Source organism: Aythya fuligula, chromosome 8, assembly GCF_009819795.1.
Source record: "Aythya fuligula isolate bAytFul2 chromosome 8, bAytFul2.pri, whole genome shotgun sequence".
NCBI lineage: Eukaryota > Metazoa > Chordata > Aves > Anseriformes > Anatidae > Aythya > Aythya fuligula.
In genome coordinates this window covers 29,304,642-29,327,358 of record NC_045566.1, presented here as the reverse complement: position 1 = coordinate 29,327,358, position 22,717 = coordinate 29,304,642, and the positions used below count along the sequence as shown (strand labels likewise).

Sequence of the window (22,717 nt, the reverse complement as noted above, 5' to 3'; positions counted from 1 at the left end):
TGGCTTAACTTTGCTCCTCTCTTAGAGTTAATTCCTCTGGCAATGAGTGGCAAAGAGAAAGGTTTTCTCTCTTCCAAAATTCTTTCATTAGAAAGGGCAGCATTGGCAAAGATAAGCTGCAGGACAGCAGAGTGAAAAGTTGATAAAAAGATTATACATTAGGTTTCTATAGGTTGGCAAGCAGGGAGGCAATAACAGGAGAGGTTATATATATATATACACACACACATATATATATGTATCTGACCAATAAAGCATATCCTGTTAAGAACAGCAGTGAGGAAGTGAGCAGAGAGGGGTGTAGATTGCAGCATCGAGGAGAACTGTAAAGTTACCCCATGCTGTCCATTTCTCCTCCTGTATGGCATCCTGTTCCATCACCAGACGACAAACTCAAAGATGCATGAATTTTACTCTTGATTCATACCCTGAATTTGCAGTTTGTTTCATACTGTCATTATGAAACAATTCCTTTAGCATTCTTTCTGTTATAAGATGAAAAAAAATATATACATGTATATATATTTTTTAATAAACACAAGTAGGGAATTAGAGGTAAATCCTTAGAGAAAAAGCAGTTGAAAATGCTCAGTAAAAAAAAAATCACATTAACTGCGTTGTGAATTTGGTATTAACCAGACAGGAATATTGATTGTTGGGAAAGAAAAAAAAAAAAAAAAAAAAAAAAAAGACCTAAATACTAAATATTTGTGTTTGTGACAAGGATTTGGTACTCAAGAAATGTAAGAGGTATGCTGGTAAGCCAAAGTTATTGCCAGCTGATGAGAACCTGGTAGTCAGAAGAGAACAAGTCTTCAGAACAATAATCTAATGGGAAACTGTGTTATTAAAAATGTGTTCCAGTGGGCAAGTCCCAGGACTGAATGAGCACATATGCTATCCTCAAATAGGTGGTTGTCCTTAAGTCAGCTGGAAAAATTGCTTTCCAAATAGAAGCAGGTCCAGTGTAGTTTACTTTAATGCAAAGATGTTGAAGGACATCCAGTCATCAAAACTAAATGTTAAGTATTAATAGGAAGAAAACAAGCATAAATAATTTAATTTTTATATTAAAGAAATCAACTCTGCAATAACATTCCACTTTAAAAAATGTTATTTCTCAGGTAAATTCTCACAAGCCCAATGGCATAAGCCACCAGAATTCAGTTGAATGTATTTGTCACAATGAGTTAATTTAAATACAATAAAGTTAACAAGCTCTATTGCTTTCTTTCCTAGGTGTTCATGTGTTTGGTCTTTGTTCCACTGCTCTTGTTACTGATATTATACAGCTATCAACAGGATATCAGGCACCATATTTCCTGACTGTTTGCAAGCCTAACTACACATCCCTAAATGTTTCCTGCTCAGAGAATTCATATGTTGTGGAAGATATTTGCTCAGGAGCTGATACTAATATTATCAATGCCGGCAGGTTGGTTCTGTTCTTCATTGTGTACATTACTAAGTATTTGTTTTATTTCTTTTTTAATTTTCTCTCCCAGTTTCAAATATTTTTTTTTCTAGGTAAAGCCTGTGTGAGTTCTGGTAATATTTTTATAATAAAGCTGAGAGCATACCTGTCTTTCTAGTGATGTTTAATTTTCTTTATACAGATATTAGGCCAGCAGTGGGCTTTAGAAGTCTTTGTCAGATTTCAGAAGCACAGTTAGTAGTACTTAATTTTTTTCCCTCCTTCAAAGGAGACAATTTCCTATACAATTATAATACTTGTAGCTTCTACTGCTTTTCCCAGTGGCATCTGAGTAAGTTCTCCATATCAGGAGAGGGAAGGAGCCACCCAACTACCTTATTTGAGACTTCTGTGTATTGTTATCTACAAACTTGACATTTTGATCTTAGTTGGTGAGGTTTGATTTTCTCATTTGTTAGAGTTTATTTGTTTTCCATTGACTCTCATTGACTAAATTTTTCATTTTGACAGCCACTGAAACAATTCTTTTCATTAGAGAAAAGTCCACAGCAATGCAAACCTGTGTGCTCCCAAACACATGGCTTTTTTTTCATGGTATTTCTAGCTGGTTGTTTATCCTCCCTGGCCATTTAGTCTTTAGCCTCCCTACTTAGTTAGCCAGGATATAAATTAATATTCCTAATATCAGGGTTTGGAAATTGCATATCAGTCAAGCTGAAATATAACCCAGATTATGCATTTTACTTTAAATAAACCAGATGTGATAAAAGTGATAACTCAATTACTGATGACAGTTAACAGACTTAAACAAGGAATTCGGAGGTATAAGTGGTACTGTACCAACACATTTGCTACTCATTAGTTCAAGGACTTCATTATTATGTATCCTAAGTATATGCTCTACACTACTGAGAAAACATGAAGCTCTTCACTGGATACAATATCAGTCCTTATTATCTTTTCCACACAAGGTTAAGCTTTCTTACTTGGTAGTCATTTGTGTAGCATTCCCTTAATTTTTTTGCAGTCCTTCAAAATTTTTCTTTTTTATATTTCCTGATCTCCAAAAAGATTACAGCAGAATTATAGAATGGCTGAAATTACTAAAATTTCTGTCTCTGACTGAGCTGTATAATTTCCTCGTGTACCTGATTAGCAGGCACGAAGCTGTGTTCTTCTCACATCCACTTCACCAAAGCTTTAAGCTTTAAACTCTTTTCTTTTTCTCTATGTAGCCACAGATGCTAGCTTCTGTTTTAACTTCATGCCTTATAGCATTGCATTTTTGTTACATGGATATTACTAAAACGTTTTCTCTGTATCACCAAGGCACCTTTCCCTCAGTTTATTTTGCTTTCCTTTGATATCAGCAGTTGACACACTTGAGAATTGTGAAATTATTCACTTTGTAAAGTACCTTCCAGCAAATCTCATAATCTATCTCCTTTCACTGAGACAAACCAATTTCACTGATGTTTAAAGATCCTCAATTATTTATTTGGTCTAATATACTTTTTGTTGGCAGAGATTCATAATTGCCATTTTTTTCAACTTATATATGTGGACATGATCCAGAACTGGTATGAAGGACCGTAGCTTCATTTGGCGAAAATAATTTTGGTAGAAGGCATAACCAAAATGACTATATAAGCCTTCACCTGCCTCTCTTCCAATAACCATCTGCTCTTACTGGATACTGCCACTGAAAATGATCTTTGCAAGCAGTCTTGCACCTACACGGTGTCCCAGTGAAATGGTGCAGCTTCACATGTGAACAGGCAGAAAAATTCTCACAACTGCTCACATTCATTTAATTATCATCTCAAATATGATGTCCTCAATTGATGATCTGTGGCCATTCCAAAGACTTGGATTACTTGTAAGTTTAAATATCACCATTCAAAAAAAAAAAAAAAAAAAAAAAAAAAAAAAAAGTGAAATCAGTTGCAAGAAATTTAGAAGTCAGTATTTGTGTTTTCTTATTTTTTAGGAAGATGACTATATACTGATATGTCAATTTTATTGTTATCATAAAGGACATATTTGGTGAATTGCAATTATCTGGCACCACCCTAAGTTTCTCCTTAATTAAATTTTATTGTCTTTTTCCTTTATTAAATCCTTGCTTTCTTATGTCTGTCCCAGCTTTACCAAAGTGATCAGCACTTGCTACTGGTTCAATCTTTAGCCATCTATGATGGGAATTACAGTATAACTTCTCCATCCCAGGAGGTTAATTTGCCTTCAGCAATTTCAGCTTGTAGGGGACTTGTTCTTATAAGATTGATAATGACCTTCATTTTTTAATTTGTATATCCCAGAAATTTTGACTCTGGACTCCCTTGTGAATTAATTTTCTGCAACATCCCTGAATATCCAGTAGTTTTCTTTATCCATCTTTTCCCCTGTTTATCTTCAAAGAATCTTTTCAATCATTTCTATTCAGATCTCCAGTGAGTTCTCTATCCTCTGTCATTTCTGATGTTCTTACTCAGTATGACTCTTTCTCATCATTGTTCCCCCTCCACATATTCCTCATGCATGAACATTAAGAGTGATACAGTCTTCTGAGCTCAGGGCATGTTTTCTTTGAGACCTTTGTTCACCTTTTCAATACAGAGCCATACAAAAAAGCTGCATATTTTTAGTTTGAATTGTTTTCATTTTGGATTAACAGATAGCAGAGAAGAACAAAAGCTGTGTCACCATTAGAGAGTATACAGAATGCCTATGCTGTGCTAGCCCTGAAAGCATATGAATAGAAAGTAGAACAGGGAGAAAATTGACTGTAGCATAGTGACAGACCACATAAAAGCCATTAAATTCAGGTTAAGTTCTGAGTGGTTCACAGAATAAAATCTACACATTAGCTGCACACAGACTGTAAGTAGATGTATGCTTATACTTAAACACACACAGGGTAAAGAAGTTGATTAGACATTATAAACACCTGTGCTTTTTTTTTTTCCCCATGTATTTATCCTTCTGTGCTCCTTTGAATGGGGGCTACTAACTGAGAAAGGTTTGCTCAGGAGAAAAAAAAAGGGGGGTTGGAGGATTAGGTCTGTGTTTAGAAATGAAAAAGGAATCATGCTGATTTCATCTCGGCCAGAGTCAAGGATATGCAGGGGCCATGAGCTCAAATGCAGGTCAGCAGTGCAGCATTCATGCTGAACTACATTAACACATTTTGTTACCAATAAATTATTTAGAGCAGATAAAGCAAAATGAATAGGAAATATATTTAGAAATTAGACTGCTGCTTTGCAGAAAATTTCTAAAGGAAAAGGACTATATTTCAGTCTGCTATTTTAAACTAGCTAACTGAGATGCTGCTGGGAAAATTGATGTAGGAACATGGAGCCCAACTCAGTTGGCAAAACCCTCCTTGAAAGACTGTTCAAGCATTTATCCAAAGCTGAGCTTTCTATTTCAACCTATCTCAGGTGAAAGTGGCTACTGCAGCTGCAGGGTAGACATAGCCTTCTTCATCAAGACATCCAGCACATTACATGTCCATGCTGTTTAAGGAGATAAACATACAGTGTAAACTGATATATATCTGATATATATAACTGATATATATCTGATATACTTACTTCTAGAGCTCAGTTATAGAAGGTTTTTTTTAGGGCTTCCACAAGCCATGGACAACATAGAACAGGTATTATTGAATCTACCACCAGCTAAGTTTTCCCCTATACTGTGTAAAATCTCTCCTTCACCATCCCATCACTGTTCTTTTGTCACTTGTAGAGTATTGAAATGGGTGTGTAAGAAGCATAAAATGTTCCAGTGTTAGAGGGCCTAATGTGTAGCTGCTAAGTATTTTATTTAATTTTTTTTTAGTCAAAGAAGTAGAAGCTCTCAGTTTTAATTTCCATATCTAATGTAGTTCCTGACTCAAGAGCCAGTCCAGATTACTCAACACTTCCCATGGTCTTCAAAGAGAACAGAAGGCCCTCAGCAATTTCAAGAATAGACCCTGATTTTCACTACTGTCTCGCAGTTTGGATGTATTTTCATTTACCCTCTTGTTCTAGGCTTCAGGAAGGGGCCTGCTAAACCTTAAAATGCCCTTTCCATGTACTTTATTCGTAGCAGGTTATAGGAGCATGTTCTTCACTCCTAGAATTCCATTTGTTCCTAGCATGTTATAAAGTGTTGATATTTTTAAAATAAGTCTAGAGACAGCAAATAAAGATACAATTACCTCTTTGAGAAGAATGTCTCTCTATCATGGCTCCATTATCATGGGAACATAATGGGGCATAAAGATGATGAATTCTGCTGCTGAAGTTAAGGCCTGATTATCTAAGTTGTATATATAACTGATATGTCCTTACAATGAAAAAAATCCAAGTGAAACCAGTGAGAATAATCTTAAAATCCAGGATCATATATTGAATAAGATGTATAATTAGATACATACAGAAAAGCTATTACGACTTTTTTTAATAGAAATTAATGTATAGAAATTTCTCTCTTAAAAATCAAGCATCCAGTCTTTAGCTCATTCACACTCTTAGTACATGCACTTTTTTTCGTGCACAAAAATAATTTCATGCTAAATATTTGCTTCTAAACAAAGGCATTTCATTAACATTGGTGCTTTCTCCGGATTATAGAGACGAAATTTAGAAATTAAATGCTAATGATTGATCACATGGTGCTTAGACGGTGTAAACTGAAAGTGACTGTAGCAAACAGTGTATTTTTTTCAAGTGAATGCTAGCACACACAGTATATTTGAACTTAGAAATATAATTTGAGTGTCCTTCCTTGGCAGAAAATCATTCCCGTCTCAACATGCCACCTTGGCAGCTTTTGCAGCAGTGTATATTTCGGTGAGTAATCAACTCTATTTATTTTCATTTATATAAGACAAAAGTTAGAATGCCATTTGCTGTCCATTTTACAGTGAAGTGTTGCCTGGGTATTCTGAGTGGGTACAAGTTTTTGTTGTGTCAATTCAAAAGCAAAATGAAATTATTAACAGCTAAAATAAAAGCTGTTCTATTAGGAATACAGAAAAGATGCAACTTCAAACTTTTTAAAGAAGCAACATTATCCATTGTGGTGGAGTGTAATATAAATATAAATAATCAAAGTAATATAAATATATATTTAATGCCTCAAGTTATTCATGTATAAAATGCAGTGCTTATCTGTCTTATAGGGTGATAATTTAACTTACCATTCACATGTGTTATATATTTTGCCTTTCCTTTGCTGCTGTCTTCACACAATTCACTGTTTTTAAACTTTAGGCATTAAGGTACAAACATTTATGTGATCTAGTTTCACTTGACCTCCATAGAATTGCATCATGGATGAACTGGCACAACCACTCTCAGAGGCCTCAAAGGTGCTACTGCAAAGCAAGTGAATAAAAGCCATCGGTAACTAGCAGGAAATAATAGGACATGCTTCAGTGATGATTTCCCACATGTGACTAATGACATTTCTTCATTATGGGGGCCAATATTTGTATGTTAACATTTATTTGAAGTTAAAAAAAATAATGTAATTTTCCATCATTCATGCTATAAAAATCTGAAGGAAAAAAAAAAAAGCAACAATAGCAACCAGTTAATCAAACTAGCAATAGAATTCTGCATGTACCGAGAGCTTGCCAGTATTTATTCAGCCCAGAAAAAGAGCAAAATTTGCAATAGTACCGATGAACAACTTCCACTAAATTTTTTTGACCTCCCTGACATCATGGCCCCCAGTTGAGAAATGGCTCTCTAAAGCATCTGGTGGTGGCTTTTGTTAGAACAGGTTATTGCTTTCATCTGGCATGACATCTGGCTTCTGTATTTCAGACATGGTGATTGCTTAGTCACATTTACAGAACACTTAGGCTCTGACTGTGAACATTATTTAGGCATAAAATCTTTATCCTAATTAACATCAATAAGCAGCATTGCCTATGTTTTCAGAAATCCATTCCTTGTGATTTCATATCTTTCTACAGTAATTGAGCAGATTTTAAGAAGGCTGCTAAATAAAATTAGTTAAACTAATTACTTGCAACAGTACTGTATAACACTGATTTATGTGTGAAAGAAATACTGAATGCTAGAAATTCATATCTTCTCGGGTAAATGTAAGTTTCTTTAACCACTTGTTAATCTCTTTCTTTTTTTAAGATGTACTTCAATTCTACGTTAACAGATTCCTCAAAACTTCTGAAACCACTCTTGGTCTTTGCTTTTATCATCTGTGGAATTATATGTGGTCTGACTCGTATCACCCAGTATAAGAATCATCCAGTTGATGTTTATTGTGGCTTTCTCATAGGAGGAGGAATTGCTCTCTATTTGGTAAATATAACACAGATGTAGTTATGTATTAGAAAATAAAATTGATAAGTCTGTAATAAAAGTATTGGTATTTTTAATAAAAATATTTTGTCAGGGTTACATGCCATAATGAAGAATACAGTCCAAATGTGTTGAAGGTGGTGATGTTAGGGGTAATCTCTTCTAAAAATAAACAGGAAAAAGCAAATATATATTTCAGTTTGAAATGCCATTAAGAATGCACAAAGTGGTATATAATAGTCTAGCATTGTATGCAGAAACAGCTCTAACATAATGCACTTTATTGAAGATACTCATCTTTTCTACTCCACTCTTACAGGCATAAGACAAGAAAAAATATTAAACATTATTTGTTGCCAGTATGAGTTTACACTGCCACCATTAGCTTTATAGTCTCAAAATTAGTTTAATTAGTGTACAGCAACTCAACTGAGTGAATTGCCAAACCAGCAGGAAATCAAAGGTACTATTACACCCCTGTGGTCCTTTGGAGCTCTTGGGGAGGTTATGAAGGAGATGTAGGATGCCCATGCCTATGCTCTTCGTCTGCACTGGGTTGAAACAGATGGAGCGCATTGGAAGGGTGCTGTAAAGGAATGTGTAAGATAGGCCTGTTTGTATCTGCCAGTAGGAAGCTTATACAGCTTTTGCTTCCTGCTCTCAATACATCTCCAGCATGACTGTTGCTGCTCTAGCTGCTCAGCACAGTGTCATTCAAGATGCCTGTAAGCAATCAGGAACTTCTGCTGACAATGTGGTGGTGAACAGAACAGTTTTAACAACCAGTGGGATGGTTTTTGACCCCTCAATGTCAGTGATGAATTTGAGTATAATACTAAAATAAGTTCATAACTTGTCCCCCATTTTTTCTGTGATGTAATAGTCTAAGGCATGTGCAGATGGTCTACAAAGGTGACCAGAAGAAAAATGGCTTTCACAGAGGCAACAGTGACAGCAACCAGGGTAGATAATAAAAACTTAATGAGCTACTAAAGTCAGTTCCTACAACTGCATTGTGAGAAGAAAGGCACTATGTTGAGAATATTATTTCAAATGATTAAGCTGTTGTAGACTCTCATAAATGGAGCTGTTGTTTTCGTGTTCAAAATCCACAAACAAGTGTGGTCTTTGTTAGGTCTTCCCCATAAACCATGGCATGACAACATACATCAGAGAGGTGCATTGTCCTGGAAACCCAGTAATCAGTAAATCTACCCTTAAAACTACACACCAAAAAACGGAAAGGGAGGGAAAATATTGTGAAACTACAAATAACTCTGAAAAGAACAAGTAACCTAAGTGATTGAGTGAGGCATTTGAGCCTTTCATACAATATTCTCTCAGTGGAATCTTTTTAAAATGACAGCATTTTACAATGAGTCTGCTGAGTAAAAAAATGTTGTATAACTAAATCTTGTTACAGTTCTGCACAGCTTGGAAAGCAATTGATTCAAAGCTGATAAATTGTTCTATCATGTAGCTATTGTATTACATGGTTATTATGCAGTAGAAAGGGCAGAATCATGGAACAACTTGAGCTGGAACAAGATTCAGTAAATCAGAGCAGACAGTAGTGTAGTTGTTAAATAGCTTCGCCCAGAAAACTGCGAACATTAATTTTCCTAGTTTCAAAACAAAACATGCTTTGTTTAACTGTATCTGTTGTTTTATAAAATGAGGAACACTGAAGAAGGCTAGATCTTTTCCCTAACAATTCATTGCCATGAAATAAATAGTTATAAATAAATAAATAACAAGTGTCCTTTTTATCCTACTGAAACAGCTACGTACCAGATTGAGGACAGAATTTGGCATAAAGATAAGGATAGGCTCATTAGCAAAGGTAACATACCCTTGCCAGTTAAACTGGACTAATTCTATCACTCAATATTTAAAGGCAGAAGAATATAATTAAAATACCTAAAAATGTCTCCTTTTTCAATAACTAGTTGTTCATGCTTCTGTTCAAATATCAGGGCCTGTATGCGGTGGGAAACTTCTTGCCAAGTGACGAGAATGTGTATCACCAGAATTTTCACAGAGAACCCCTGAGGTCTTTGACAGACCTCAGTCAAGATGCCAACAGAATCCTGCCAGGTAAAAATGGAAGCAGCACTGATGGCATCGCCTCTCACCGTTCGGAAAGTATCCTGAACAGAAACCACAGAGATACTGGGTCTCTGACTAACATCAAGAGAGCAAATGCTGATGTAGAAATCATAACACCACGAAGCCCAATGGGAAAGGAAAACATGGTTACTTTCAGTAACACTTTGCCAAGAGTCAACACGCCATCCTTGGAAGATCCAGCAAGACGAAATGCAACAATTCATGCATCAATGGATTCTGCCCGCTCCAAACAGCTGCTTTCCCAGTGGAAGAATAAGAATGAAAGCCGAAAGTTGTCACTGCAAGTAATAGAGACTGAATCTGGCCAGTCACCACCAAGATCTATTGAAATGAGGTCAAGCTCAGAGCCTTCCAGAGTGGGTGTAAATGGTGATCATCATGGCCCAAGTAGCCAATACCTGAAAATTCAACCTGGCAGTGTACCAGGTTGTAACAACTCAGGTCTTTCTGGTGGGCCAAGGGTCTCTATTCAGTCACGTCCTGGCTCTTCCCAGTTAGTGCATATTCCTGAAGAGACTCAGGAAAATGTGAATACGTCTCCCAAAACTAGTTCAGCTAGAGCTAAGTGGCTGAAAGCTGCTGAGAAGAGTGTTGCATGTAGAAGCAACAGCCAGCCAAGAATCATGCAAGTAATAGCCATGTCTAAGCAGCAAGGAGTGCTTCAAGGCAGTCCAAAGGGTTCGGAGGGAAGCACAGTCACTTGTACAGGAGCCATTAGATACAAAACCTTGACAGACCACGAGCCAAGCAGCATTGTCAGAGTCGAGGCCCATCCAGAAAATAACAGACCTGTAATTCAGATGCCATCAGAAGGTGAAGGAAGTGGGTCATGGAAATGGAAAGGTCCTGAAAAAGTCACCCTTCGTCAGACATATGAGCTAAATGATCTCAACAGAGACTCTGAGAGCTGTGACTCCTTAAAAGACAGTTATGGGTCAGGTGACAGGAAAAGGAGCAACATAGATAACACTGAGCATCACCATCATGGAATCACTACAATAAGAGTCACACCTGTGGAGGGAAGTGAGATTGGCTCAGAGACCCTGTCCATTTCTTCTAGCCGGGACTCAACACTTAGAAGAAAAGGTAACATAATTTTAATCCCTGAACGAGGGAGCAGTCCAGAGAACACCAGAAACATCTTCTATAAAGGCACATCCCCCACACGAGCATACAAAGAATGAGAGGAGACATATCAGCTGGTCCGTACCACCACAAAGGAAACACATCCTCACACAGGTTCTGCTCTGCTTAGAGTTGATATTTACCTTTGATGTGCCAAATTATTGACCAGCAGCCCAACTGTCGTTGAACACTGCTGATTTGCAATGTGCATGAGCCTGTGGAAATCACGTGGTGGGGGGAAAAGCACAATGCCAGAACCTAACTAATGTGAAACATTTTCATGCAACTTGTTTCTTCAGACTCAAAACATTTATCTGAGGGTGATGTCAATCAAAAAATAGTCTTGAACACAGACACTTTATTTCCTGAATGTGCCAACTTTTTATTTTATTTATATTTGTGTCCAAAATCAACTGAATTTTTCATAGCAAATGCTGTATGTGTGGTATATATTCACCTTTGCAGAATTTGCACCACATCTTTAATACAGGATGGTGCTGATAACTTTACATGTTTTGAAAATTTGCATACTTATTAGACTCTACAAACACATGGCATATTGATGTGCAGTTACTTTAAAATAATATTGCTAATACTATGATGATGCTGGCTGCATTCATTTAGCATAAGAAATATTTACAGCTTTGTTATAGTGGATCTGTCACATTCAAAGATTGCAAAGATTTTGTGTAGTTCTTTAAGATGTCTACTGCAACAAAAAAAATGTGTGGGTGACGTTCCATTAGAATGGAATACCTATCTATTTTGAATAGTTTTGCTGCTACTGCTCAACTTTTATTTAAGAACAGGTGCTACTAATGAAGACGCTGCTTCTTAGTGGGCTAACTTGTAGAACTGTTTAAAATTATGTTTTTAAGGGGTCTTTTAAAGTACTACAAGTAATTCAGATTTTGCATTTTTAAATCTCTCATTCTGTCCTTCAGCAACCTTTCAATTTTTCTGTTAGTTTTTGACTTTATAATGTGTGACACCAGTAACTGCAAAATGTGCAGACATGCAAGGTGAGCCATGAGCAAATAAAAATAAACCACCGGTTTCCTGATCAGCTTCAAGGGAGACAGTAATTAATATCATAGCTCACAATTCGAAGCAGTCATTCAGCACACTTGCTTAGCATGCCACAAGAACAATCACAAGTTTCACCCCACTCACCATCATTTTGGGGATTTAAACTTTGCTTTAAAAATGGAATGCCTTGGTATTGCAGAATCACTACATGAGCGTTGCATTGTGCCACCACTACTTTTCAGGTTCCATGACACACCGTCCAGAGCCTTCTTAAGGATTATATTTTTCCCCCTACCACTGCCACTTAGGAATATGGAGGGTCTCTGCACCTGAGAGAACACAGATTATTTTAGTAAATTAAGCTTGGATGTAATGAAAGAAAACTTGCCTGCTAAAGACCTCCACTGCCCAAAACTGTTGAACAGTTGAGCTCTGAAATGAATATGCATAGCACATCCTGGGCACGCTAGAAGAAAAGCATTATTCAGTTTGGCTCTGACCTAGATAACAAACCATGGAGGAAGCCATGGGCAATGCTCATCCAGTGCAGCTCCTCATTCTCTCCTAGATTTTCAACCTGAAGAACTAATACCAAATATGTGCCTGCTCTGCTTCCAGGAAGGGAAGGAATGACTTTGCAGTCCCCTCACTGAATAAGCCATAGGTAACAGATCAGTTCTGTTACCTGGTTTATTTAGTAAAGTGTTTTGCTCTAAGACTTCTTCTGATTTGGGGTACCAGGCAACAAGATATATACTACATAGTCAGAACCTGTCTACAGACCTTAACCCACAGATCTCTGAGGAAAAGCCCACCCTGCTTCAGCCAAGTAGGAGGTAGAAAGAAGAATTGTCCCATCCCAGGAGGATAAAGAGCACAACACAAATGCAGACCAAAAAAAAAAAAAAATCCCAAACCCAACACCAAGCCTGAGAAATTGCAGTAGGAGGATGGTATTTGCTAATCTGCATAGAACATAGAAGAAGGGATTCATAGTCAATATAAAGCTTTATATACTTTCCCATATACCCCAGTCCCCAGTGCTCCAAGCTTATCTGAGGGTTGTCAGCCAACCCTATCTAGTAATGCTTCCCCCACCTGCCAATCACCTAGTGCTGTGAAAAATATTGTCCCTTAAGGAAATGCCCGCCCTTTTTCTGCTAGTAATAGACAAAGACCCCAGCATGCACGTGATAAATGGGTGGAAGTATACTGCAGGTTACACGTAAGGAGATAGTACCCTGCAACCTCACTGGTTATGTATGTTGAAGGCACACTTTAAGGTACAGTAGCTGGGACAGATAATCACAGGTGCCGAGGAAAGAGAGTAATTTTTTTAGAAATGTGTTCTCAGACTCTAGTATACAAATCAGGATTTGTTTTTCATTTTGTTTTTTCTCTTTTTAAAACAATGTATCTTTAGACCTTGGTATTTAATACCAAATTTTGTACAAGGTTCCTAGGAATTACAAACACTTAGAGTGTAATGAAAAAAACACCTTTGGAGTTAGTTTAGTCTAGGTACGTGATAAAGAAGGTAAGATTAGCTTTAAAAGGAATGGGTAAGACACAATTGTTGTTGGCCTATCAATGCAGGGAAATAAAACGCAATCATTTGTTAGTTTGTAAGTGCAGGGCAAAAGAACATAAGGAGATGAACCTGGAAATAACAGAAAACTGAAATGGAGAATAATGGCAATAAAACAAAGATTAGAAAATATTCCCTCTGGCAATTTAGCTGTTTTGGAAACTGCAGGATTCCTGGTGGGAGTGTTTGTTCTCTATTCCTTGGTTTTACTCAGATATATATTGGCATACGTGTTGCTTTTATTACTCTAAAACTTGCTGCACTATTTCAAGTGCAGTGTGATATTTTTCCTAAGGTTTCCTATTTCTTAACAAAAGATTTTAAAGCTCTTGTGTAATCATTGAAATTGTGTTCTTTACATAAATATTGATATATTCTTTTTTACTCAAAGTGCCAAAGGCTACTGTTTTTAATAATGGCTTATCAAATTATATTACATTAGAGAGCAGAAATGTAATAATATATACATTGGAACTCAGACCTCTGCATGTATATTTGATAAGGAGCCTTTTGTAAAATTACTCTTTGTTTACATTCCACTGATACCTTAATTTAAAATTAAACAAATTTACAGGTGACATCTTCTTAGTGTTCTGATTTTCTTACTTGCTAACAGGCACGAATTTCTTCGTTAGGCTGTGCTTTACTGAAAAAAGAAAATACTCAAAAATAAAATATGTTTTTAAATGAGAACTCTATATAAAGTATTGTGTTTAATAAAATGTTATGCAATGTTTTAAAATTGAAAAGAATTTGTAAATTGCTATAAATGTATTTTGTTAAATAAGTACAAATCAATGCTATTGTGTTTATTGTGCTAACATCATGAAAATAAAGATAAAATTATTCATTGATGTTCAGTCATCTCATCTGTAATGAAACAGAGTCCTAATCCCCTGCAAAATTATTTTTCAATATTAGGTTTCTCAGGACACATCAAAGCGGTCATCAGTGGGAAACCTCAAAACCTAGCACAGTAATAAGAAATCATGAGGAACAGTCTTCAAACAAAAGTGTCTCTATCTGAAAAAAAAAAAAACATTTTGGGGAAAAAAAAAAAAAAAAGTTAATTGGGAACTTCATGCCATGTCAGGATACATTTTCTGGATTATTTTGGAGGACCAGCTACAGTGCTATGCCCCTAATGCCTTTAAAGCAAGTGTTGGGTAGACGTGCTGGACATGGTGAGGCCCCATGATTTGTGAATTAGAACAGGAGAGGTGTCAGGAGCAACCCAAGAGGAAGAGCTCTCCCCAGGAGAAGGTAGTATGCAGGACACAGTCATTGGGTGACAAATACCCTATTGCTGCCAGCAGTGAAGACCATTACAAGTAGCAGCTTGCTGTTCAAAATACTGTCTTATCTATAAACCACAAAAGGTATGCAACAGAAACCACAAAAGGTATACAACAGAAAACACTGTCTCAGAGCCAATCCCGAAATACCCTGAAACTGGGCACAGCAGGGCCCTAAATGCCAGGGATGGAAGACACAACTTTAGCTGATGCATGCACAGATACTGCCAATGGCATATTGAAGATCACCAGCAGCATCTCTGCAATACACAGCAGAAAAGCAAACTGACACTGATAAGCTTTCCCATGTGTATGCATGCCTTTGTGCAGGCTGTGCTTTGGAGTGATGTGCCTTTCCAGCAGGATGACCTGTCTTGGCCAGGGTGGCAGAGGGACCAGGCAGCTGATGGGACCACTGGCGCCAGCCAGGCACCACACTGCTGAGGGGTACAAGAGCATCATGTACACGCACACCGTGCTCCCAGTGAGAGCATGCTGGGGTCTACTGGTGTCATCCCACGTTGTGGTGCAGATCTGCGTCACTAGGCTATCCATGTCCTCGAACTTTCATAACAAAATAAGACCAGGGACCCTCAGGCAAAAGAGTTGGGAAAACATTTTTTTTTCCCCTGAGAGGAAAGGAAGTACATGTAGAGTTGTGATACTGCTCCTTCTGTGGTTACTGAAGCATGCTGCTTGTGGTCAGGGCTGGGGAAGGTCCTGCTCACACTATATTATATTAGTAGCCAGTTTTATGAGAGGCCTCTCTGGACAACAACAGTTGCTTTTGGGACAGCAGGTCATCTGCCCAAGCAAAAGGACACCTTGAACAAAGTTGTGTGAAGCCTGTGGCCTTGGGGCCAAGGTTCTGGTGTCCCACTGTCTGGGACATGTCTGGGACATCCTGGGAAAGCTAGACAGCAATGCCCCAGGTATGGGTCAGAGAGACTGTAGGAAGGAGAGAAAGAGCCTGGGAGAGTCCAGGTAAGCTCCTCTTTATGCTCATGGGGACACTGTAAGGCCTCAAATGTGGGTACTTAGTAATGGCTGGGTCAGGGATGGCCAGAGTGGAAAGAAAGGCAGCAGGAAAGGAGTGAAGGAGGGGAAAAAAACAAGCCAATGTTGACAAAAGTATGAGAAGTCGCTCTGTGTTCTACATGTACATTAAGAAAGAAATCTAGATAGAAGTCAGAATAGGAAAGAAAGCAAAATTAAGCAAGAGAGGGTTACATTTTAAGAAAATCCGTACTGAATAGGAAAATCAAGAGAAGATACGGTCTGGTAAAGTGCATAACATTGCTCCTAGGTGTTTCACTGCTGTAATTTGCAGTGGTGTATCATTAATTTGCTTGTATTAGGTGATGTCATGGTACAGCTCTTTTATAGGAATTTTTTATTAAGAATTATCAACCTTGTTCTAGTACACTCAAAATTGAACTGAATGTCATCTTGGGGTTACTCATTCCAGACATGCTGCAATGAGGCGGATGTGAGACAGTATGGCACTACACAAGCTGGAATTGGCCGTGGTAGGTAAAAGAACCCTGCAGCACAGAGGCTGCTCCATGGCATACACCAAAGCCTGCCTTTCCCCAGCTGAGAAAAGCTCTGCTGCCTAAGCAGCCAGTTAATATTTCGTAGTGGGGCAGACCCTCCCTTTCACTACAGTTATATCAGCTATGCTAGGATAAAGTGAGCCTCTACCACTACCACTCCACATCTGGTGTTTTATCTCCATTTTGCACTCATACCAGTGACTGAATGGAAAAAAACGATAATAATACTCCATTGCAGTTCTGGATTTGCAATTTTATTGCAAGAAAGACAAGGTCTCCCTGTGTTTGTCATTACAGAGTGAGGAAAAATAGTGATTGTAACCTATATAAATGACCACAGTTACATGTCTCTATGTAGAATCATATATAGTGATCCTAGAGGTTATTGTGTGCCAAGCATTTCTGTGCTAGCAGTCAGGACAGCACAGAAGTAGTGCATAACCAAAGAAAAATTTCTATACCTCAGCCGACTGAGACAGTGAGCCCTATCGCATTGGCAATGTTAATCACTACTAGTTTTATGTCCCTACTACTACAGAAACAAAAGCTGAGTGACAGAGATTTCCACAGAATCACAGAATCATCTAGGTCAGAAGAGACCTCCAAGATCGTCAAGTCCAACCTCTGACCTAACACCAACAAGTCCTCCACTAAACCATATCCCTAAGCTCTACATCTAAACATCCCCCAAAGACTTCCAGGGATGGTGACTCCACCACTTCCCTGGGCAGCCTGTTCCAATGTCTAACATTGGAACTTGGGGTAATGCAGGAAACGCTACGTGAAGTAAAAGGTAAACCAGAATAAGGGAGGAAAGTTGGCTCCCCTGCAACATGGAAAACAGACTAGAGGCAAGTTGGGCCAGATCTTCAGTGGGTACGAACTGGCAGGCAGCCAACGAGAAGGATGCTACTTTATACTTGCTTAACCTCTACCCTTCATGTTCCCCCTCACCACCCTTATTCTTGCAAATTTTATTTGTGCTAAGATAGAGCATCAGTTAATATAAATCCTTACATTCTGTAGCAACCATAGTTTATTTCCTGATATATGTTAATATTATAAGCTTCTTTGAAAATAAGACAGCCACAGTAGCAGTCAAAGCCTTCTGTTTTTGGGGGGTAAGACACTACGCACTCTTCTTTCTTTCCTGTTTTTTCAAAGGTCCAGCATGTTGCAGTATCATTTCCGATGCCCAAAGAATCTCATGGCTATCAGTGACAGCAATGCTTCTGTTTCTAGATTGCCCAAAATAATCAAAAAGACCTGGGCACTCAACCTGAAGTGTGAAAAATACCTACAACTCAAATAAACTTATCTGAAACAAGCCACTCACCAACACTTAAATCAGTCTCCCGAAGCATGTCCCATATGGCAGATTTCATGACACACAAAAGGAAAAGACAGCTATAGGTTCAAAAACAAGAGCCAAATTTCAATTTTCCTACTCCGCAGATAACTGAGACACAATCCCGTAAATCCTTTGCCCTGCTGGCAACTCCAGGAACAGAGAGGGGTTTTAGGATGCTCACAGTCAGAGCAAGAAAGTCCTTTTCAATTGGAATAAACAGGAAAAAAAAAATAATTCCACCAACTTGGAAATGAAACTATGGAATCATAGAATAAATAAGGTTGGAAAAGACCTTCAGGATCATCTGGTCCAACCATCACCCTACCAACAATGTCGCCCACTAAACCATGTCCCTAAGCACCACATCCAACCTTGCCTTGAACACCCCCAGGGCGGTGACGCCACCTCCTTCCTGGGCAACCTGTCCCAGTGCCTGACTGCTCTTCTGAGAAGTAATGTCTCCTAATTGCTTTACCTGTTGAAGAGCAGTGCTCTTTGTTCAATTCCTTAATTCTTGAGGAGCAGGGGCATGACGTTTCCATTTTTCCACTCCCCAGTGACAGCACCCCACTACCAGGACTTTTCTGCTGTGATGGAGGGAGGCTTGGCAACTCCATCAGCCAGTTCCCTCAGGACCCTGGGATTCTGCTCATCAGGTCCCGTAGACCTGTACCTCTTTGGATTCATCAGCTGGTCTCGAACCTGCTCTTCGCTAACAGTGGCTGAGACTCTGCTCCCCCAGCCTCCATCTACGGGGTCAGGGAAATGAAAGATGTGGGAAGCCCTTCTACCAGTGCACACAGAGGCAAAGAAGTTGCTGAGTACCTCAGCCTTCTCCACATCTGTCATTACCAATTACTCGGATATAGAAACTCACTCCTAATATAAGAAATTAGCCAGCTATAATCACTCACACACTACTGTTTTCACCCCTCGGTCTATTTTCACAAATGTTAAAGGTGCATGGTGGCCCTTGGGGACTCCACCTGTCACCCCAGCGCAGCAGCCCGAAGGGAGCTGGGGCCTCTCTTGGGCTCTTCCTCGAGGCTCTGCGCAGAAGGGCTGCCACCTCTCGCACAAGGCCTGGCGGATGGGAAAGAAGCACTCACACAACCCCTGAGAACTGGCAAAGGTCTTTATTGCCACGTGGCTCCAGGCTAATGCCTGGAGCGGAGCCTGGGCGATGCAGAATAGGGAGCTTGCCGAGCCCTTCTGCACAGCTGCCGGTGTTCCTTGAGGACACTTTTCAGAGAGCTGCCGGGGGACTCCCATGTTTGTTGTGGCCGAGGTGGGTCCACTTCCATCGGTTCCTCTTCATCTTGTGCACCCACCTCCATGGGCTCCGCGGGTTGGAGGACGAGCCAGTCCCTGGCAGGGACTGCCCACACAGGCTGCCTTCCATTGGGCATATTTTCTGGCCACGGTGCCGCACCAGGACGCCTCCCAGTTCCGTGCCTCGGGTCCATTCCGTTCTCCGCTTGATTTTCATTCACGGAGTTCCTGACGGCATCTCTCCCTTGGCCACGGCTGGGTCCCGCATCATATTCCGTCCGCTGGGCACGGCTCCGCTTCCCGTGGCCCTCCAACCCACGCTCTCTATCTTTGCTGTCATCACTGGACCTCCGGCTAGGCCCAGGCCTGCTGCTGGTGTCCATCCGAGGGGCCGGCCTGCTCCCCACATCGCTTCGGCTCCAATGATATTGATCGTAATAGCCTCTGGGCCGGGCACCAGACACCTCCTGGGCACTGCTGGTTCTTGTGCTGGAGGCGCTGGCCCTCGACCCATGGCGCATTCTCGCAGAGGCAGACATCCTCCTCAGTGGTCCTAGGAACAATCTCTTGTCCTCGCACTGAGAAGGGCTGCTGCTCGCCTCGCTCTCCCTTTGCTCCTAACTCTGGCCTTCCTTCAGCCGCTGGCTTTCAGAAGACCAAATCGCTGAGCAAGTGGCGGGCCAGTGGCAGGGGGGCCCCTTTTATAGGGCCCGGGGCAAGGGCGGGGCCGGTGGTGGCCACTGTGACCTCGGCAAAGCTCTGTGATGGAGCGGCCCATGCGAGGCCGAAGGCGGCTGCCTTGGCAGAGGCCCGGAAGATGCCCTCATGTGGAGCAAGGACGAGGGTTGGGGGGGCTGAGGGCCCCCTTTTCTGGGGCTGGCTCCCCCCCAGGCCGTTTGGCTTGCCAGAGAGAAAGGCTGCCCCATGCAACCCTGCCTCGACCCGTTTTTCCTCCAGATCTCCAAGGGTCAGAGTCTCTCGTTAACAAAAAGAAAACCTCACCAACAAAACCAAACCAGACCAATTCACAAGGCTAAAGCAGTCAAAACTGAAGTACCGATCACAGAATCACAGAATTTCTAGGTTGGAAGAGACCTCCAAGATCGTCAAGTCCAACCTCTGACCTAACACTAACAAGTCCTCCACTAAACCATATCCCTAAGCTCTACATCTAAACATCCCCCAAAGACTTCCAGGGATGGTGACTCCACCACTTCCCTGGGCAGCCCGTTCCAATGTCTAACAACCCCTTCGGTAAAGAAGTTCTTCCTAACACCCAACCTAAAACTCCCCTGGCGCAACTTAAGTCCATTCCCCCTCGTCCTGTCACCAGGCACGTGGGAGAACAGACCAAGACCCACCTCGCTACAGCCTCCTTTGAGGTACCTGTAGAGAGCGATAAGGTCGCCCCTGAGCCTCCTTTTCTCCAGGCTGAACAAGCCCAACTCCCTCAGCCGCTCCTCGTAGGACTTGTTCTCCAGGCCCCTCACCAGCTTCGGCGCCTTTCTCTGCACCCGCTCAAGCACCTCCATGTCCTTCTTGTAGCGAGGGGCCCAAAACTGAACACAGTACTCGAGGTGCAGCCTCACCAGAGCCGAGTACAGGGGGACAATCACCTCCCTAGCCCTGCTGGCCACACTGCTTCTTATGCAAGCCAGGATGCTGTTGGCCTTCTTGGCCACCTGAGCACACTGCTGGCTCATATTCATTCAGTCGACTATCCACCATCATTCCCAGGTCCTTCTCTGCCTGACAGCTCTCCAACCGCTCATGTCCCAGCCTGTAGCTCTGCTTGGGGTTATTGCACCCCAGGTGGAGGACCCGGCACTTGGCCTTGTTGAACTTCATGCAGTTGACCTCAGCCCATTGGTTCAGCCTATCCAGATCCTCCTGCAGAGCCTTCCTACCCTCAAGCAGATCGACACACGCACCTAGCTTGGTGCAAACTTACTGAGGGTGCACTCAATGCCCTCGCCCAGATCATCGATGAAGATATTAAAGAGGACCGGCCCCAGCACCGAGCCCTGGGGAACGCCACTAGTGACTGGCCTCCAACTGGACTTGGCTCCATTCACCACGACTCTTTGGGCCCGGCTATCCAGCCAGTTTCTAACCCAATGAAGCGTGCACCAGTCCAAGCCAAGAGCAGCCAGTTTCTTGAGGAGAATGCTGTGGGAGACGGTGTCAAAAGCCTTGCTGAAGTCAAGGTAGACCACATCCACAGCCTTTCCCTCATCCACCCAGCGCGTCACTTTGTCATAGAAGGAGATCAGGTTTGTCAAGCAGGACCTGCCTTTCATAAACCCATGCTGAGTGGGCCTGATCGCCTGCTTGCCCTGCAAGTGCTGCGTGATGACTCTCAAGATAATCTGCTCCATGAGCTTCCCTGGCACTGAGGTCAAACTGACAGGCCTGTAGTTTCCCGGGTCAGTCCTCCGGCCCTTCTTGTAGATGGGCATCACGTTTGCTAGCCGCCAGTCAACTGGGACCTCCCTCGATAGCCAGGACTGTTGATAAATGATGGTAAGCGGCTTGGCCAGCTCCTCTGCCAGTTCTCTCAGTACCCTTGGGTGGATCCCATCCGGCCCCATCGACTTGTGCATCCAAGTGCCGTACCAGGTCACCAACCAGTTCTTCGTGGATAGTGAGGGCCACATCCTGCTCCCCATCCCCTTCCACCAGCTCAGGGTACTGGGTATCCAGAGAACAACCGGTATTGCCGCTAAAGACTGAGGTGAAGAAGGCATTAAGCACCTCTGCCTTTTCCTCATCTCTTGTAACTAAGTTTCCCCCCGCATCCAGTAAAGGATGGAGATTCTCCTTAGTCCTCCTTTTTGTGTTGATGTATTTATAAAAACATTTTTTGTTATCTTTAACAGCAGTAGCCAGATTGAGCTCCAGATGAGCTTTGGCCTTTCTAATTCTGTCCCTGCACAGCCTCGCAACATCCTTTTAGTCCTCCCTAGTGACCTGCCCACTTTTCCAAAGATTATAAACCCTCTTTTTTCTCCTAAGCACAAGCCACAATTCTCTGTTTAGCCAGGCTGGTCTTCTTCCCCGCCAGCTCGTCTTTGGGTATGTGGGGACAGACCGTTCCTGCGCCATTAAGATTTCCCTCTTGAAGAGCGCCCAGCCTTCCTGGACTCCTCTGCCCTTCAGAACCGCCTCCCAAGTGACTCTACCAACCAGTGTCCTGAACAGCTCAAAGTCAGCCCTCTGGAAGTCCAATACAGCGGTTTTACTGGTCCCCTTCCTGGCCTTGCCAAGAATAGAGAACTCCACCATGTCGTGGTCACTCTGACCAAGACAGCTCCCGACAATCACATCCTCCACCAGCCCTTCTCTGTTTGTGAAGAGAAGGTCTAGCGGGGCGCCACCCCTGGTAGGCTCACTAACCAGCTGTGTCAGGAAGCTATCTTCCACGCTCTCCAGAAACCTCCTAGACTGCTTTCTCTGGGCTGTGTTGTGCTTCCAGGATATGTCAGGGAAGTTGAAGTCCCCCATGAGAACAAGTGCTGAAGATTTCGCAACTTCTGTCAGCTGTCTGTAGAACTCCTCATCCGTCTCCTCATCCTGGTTCGGCGGTCTATAACAGACCCCGACCAGG

At 41.4% G+C, this 22,717-nt stretch overlaps 1 protein-coding gene across 1 annotated transcript in view; it reads left to right on the top strand.

Annotated features, from left to right (window-relative positions):
- The window catches only part of PLPPR4 (phospholipid phosphatase related 4), a 31,214-nt gene extending 18,236 nt beyond the window's left edge, over positions 1-12,978 (top strand). The window contains exons 4-7 of the mRNA XM_032192334.1: positions 1,240-1,435; positions 6,225-6,282; positions 7,591-7,764; positions 9,741-12,978. Coding sequence (XP_032048225.1) covers positions 1,240-1,435; positions 6,225-6,282; positions 7,591-7,764; positions 9,741-11,078 — 1,766 coding nt within the window. The 3' untranslated portion in view covers positions 11,079-12,978. The remainder of the gene's footprint in view (positions 1-1,239; positions 1,436-6,224; positions 6,283-7,590; positions 7,765-9,740) is intronic.
- The last annotated feature ends 9,739 nt before the right edge of the window (positions 12,979-22,717 follow it).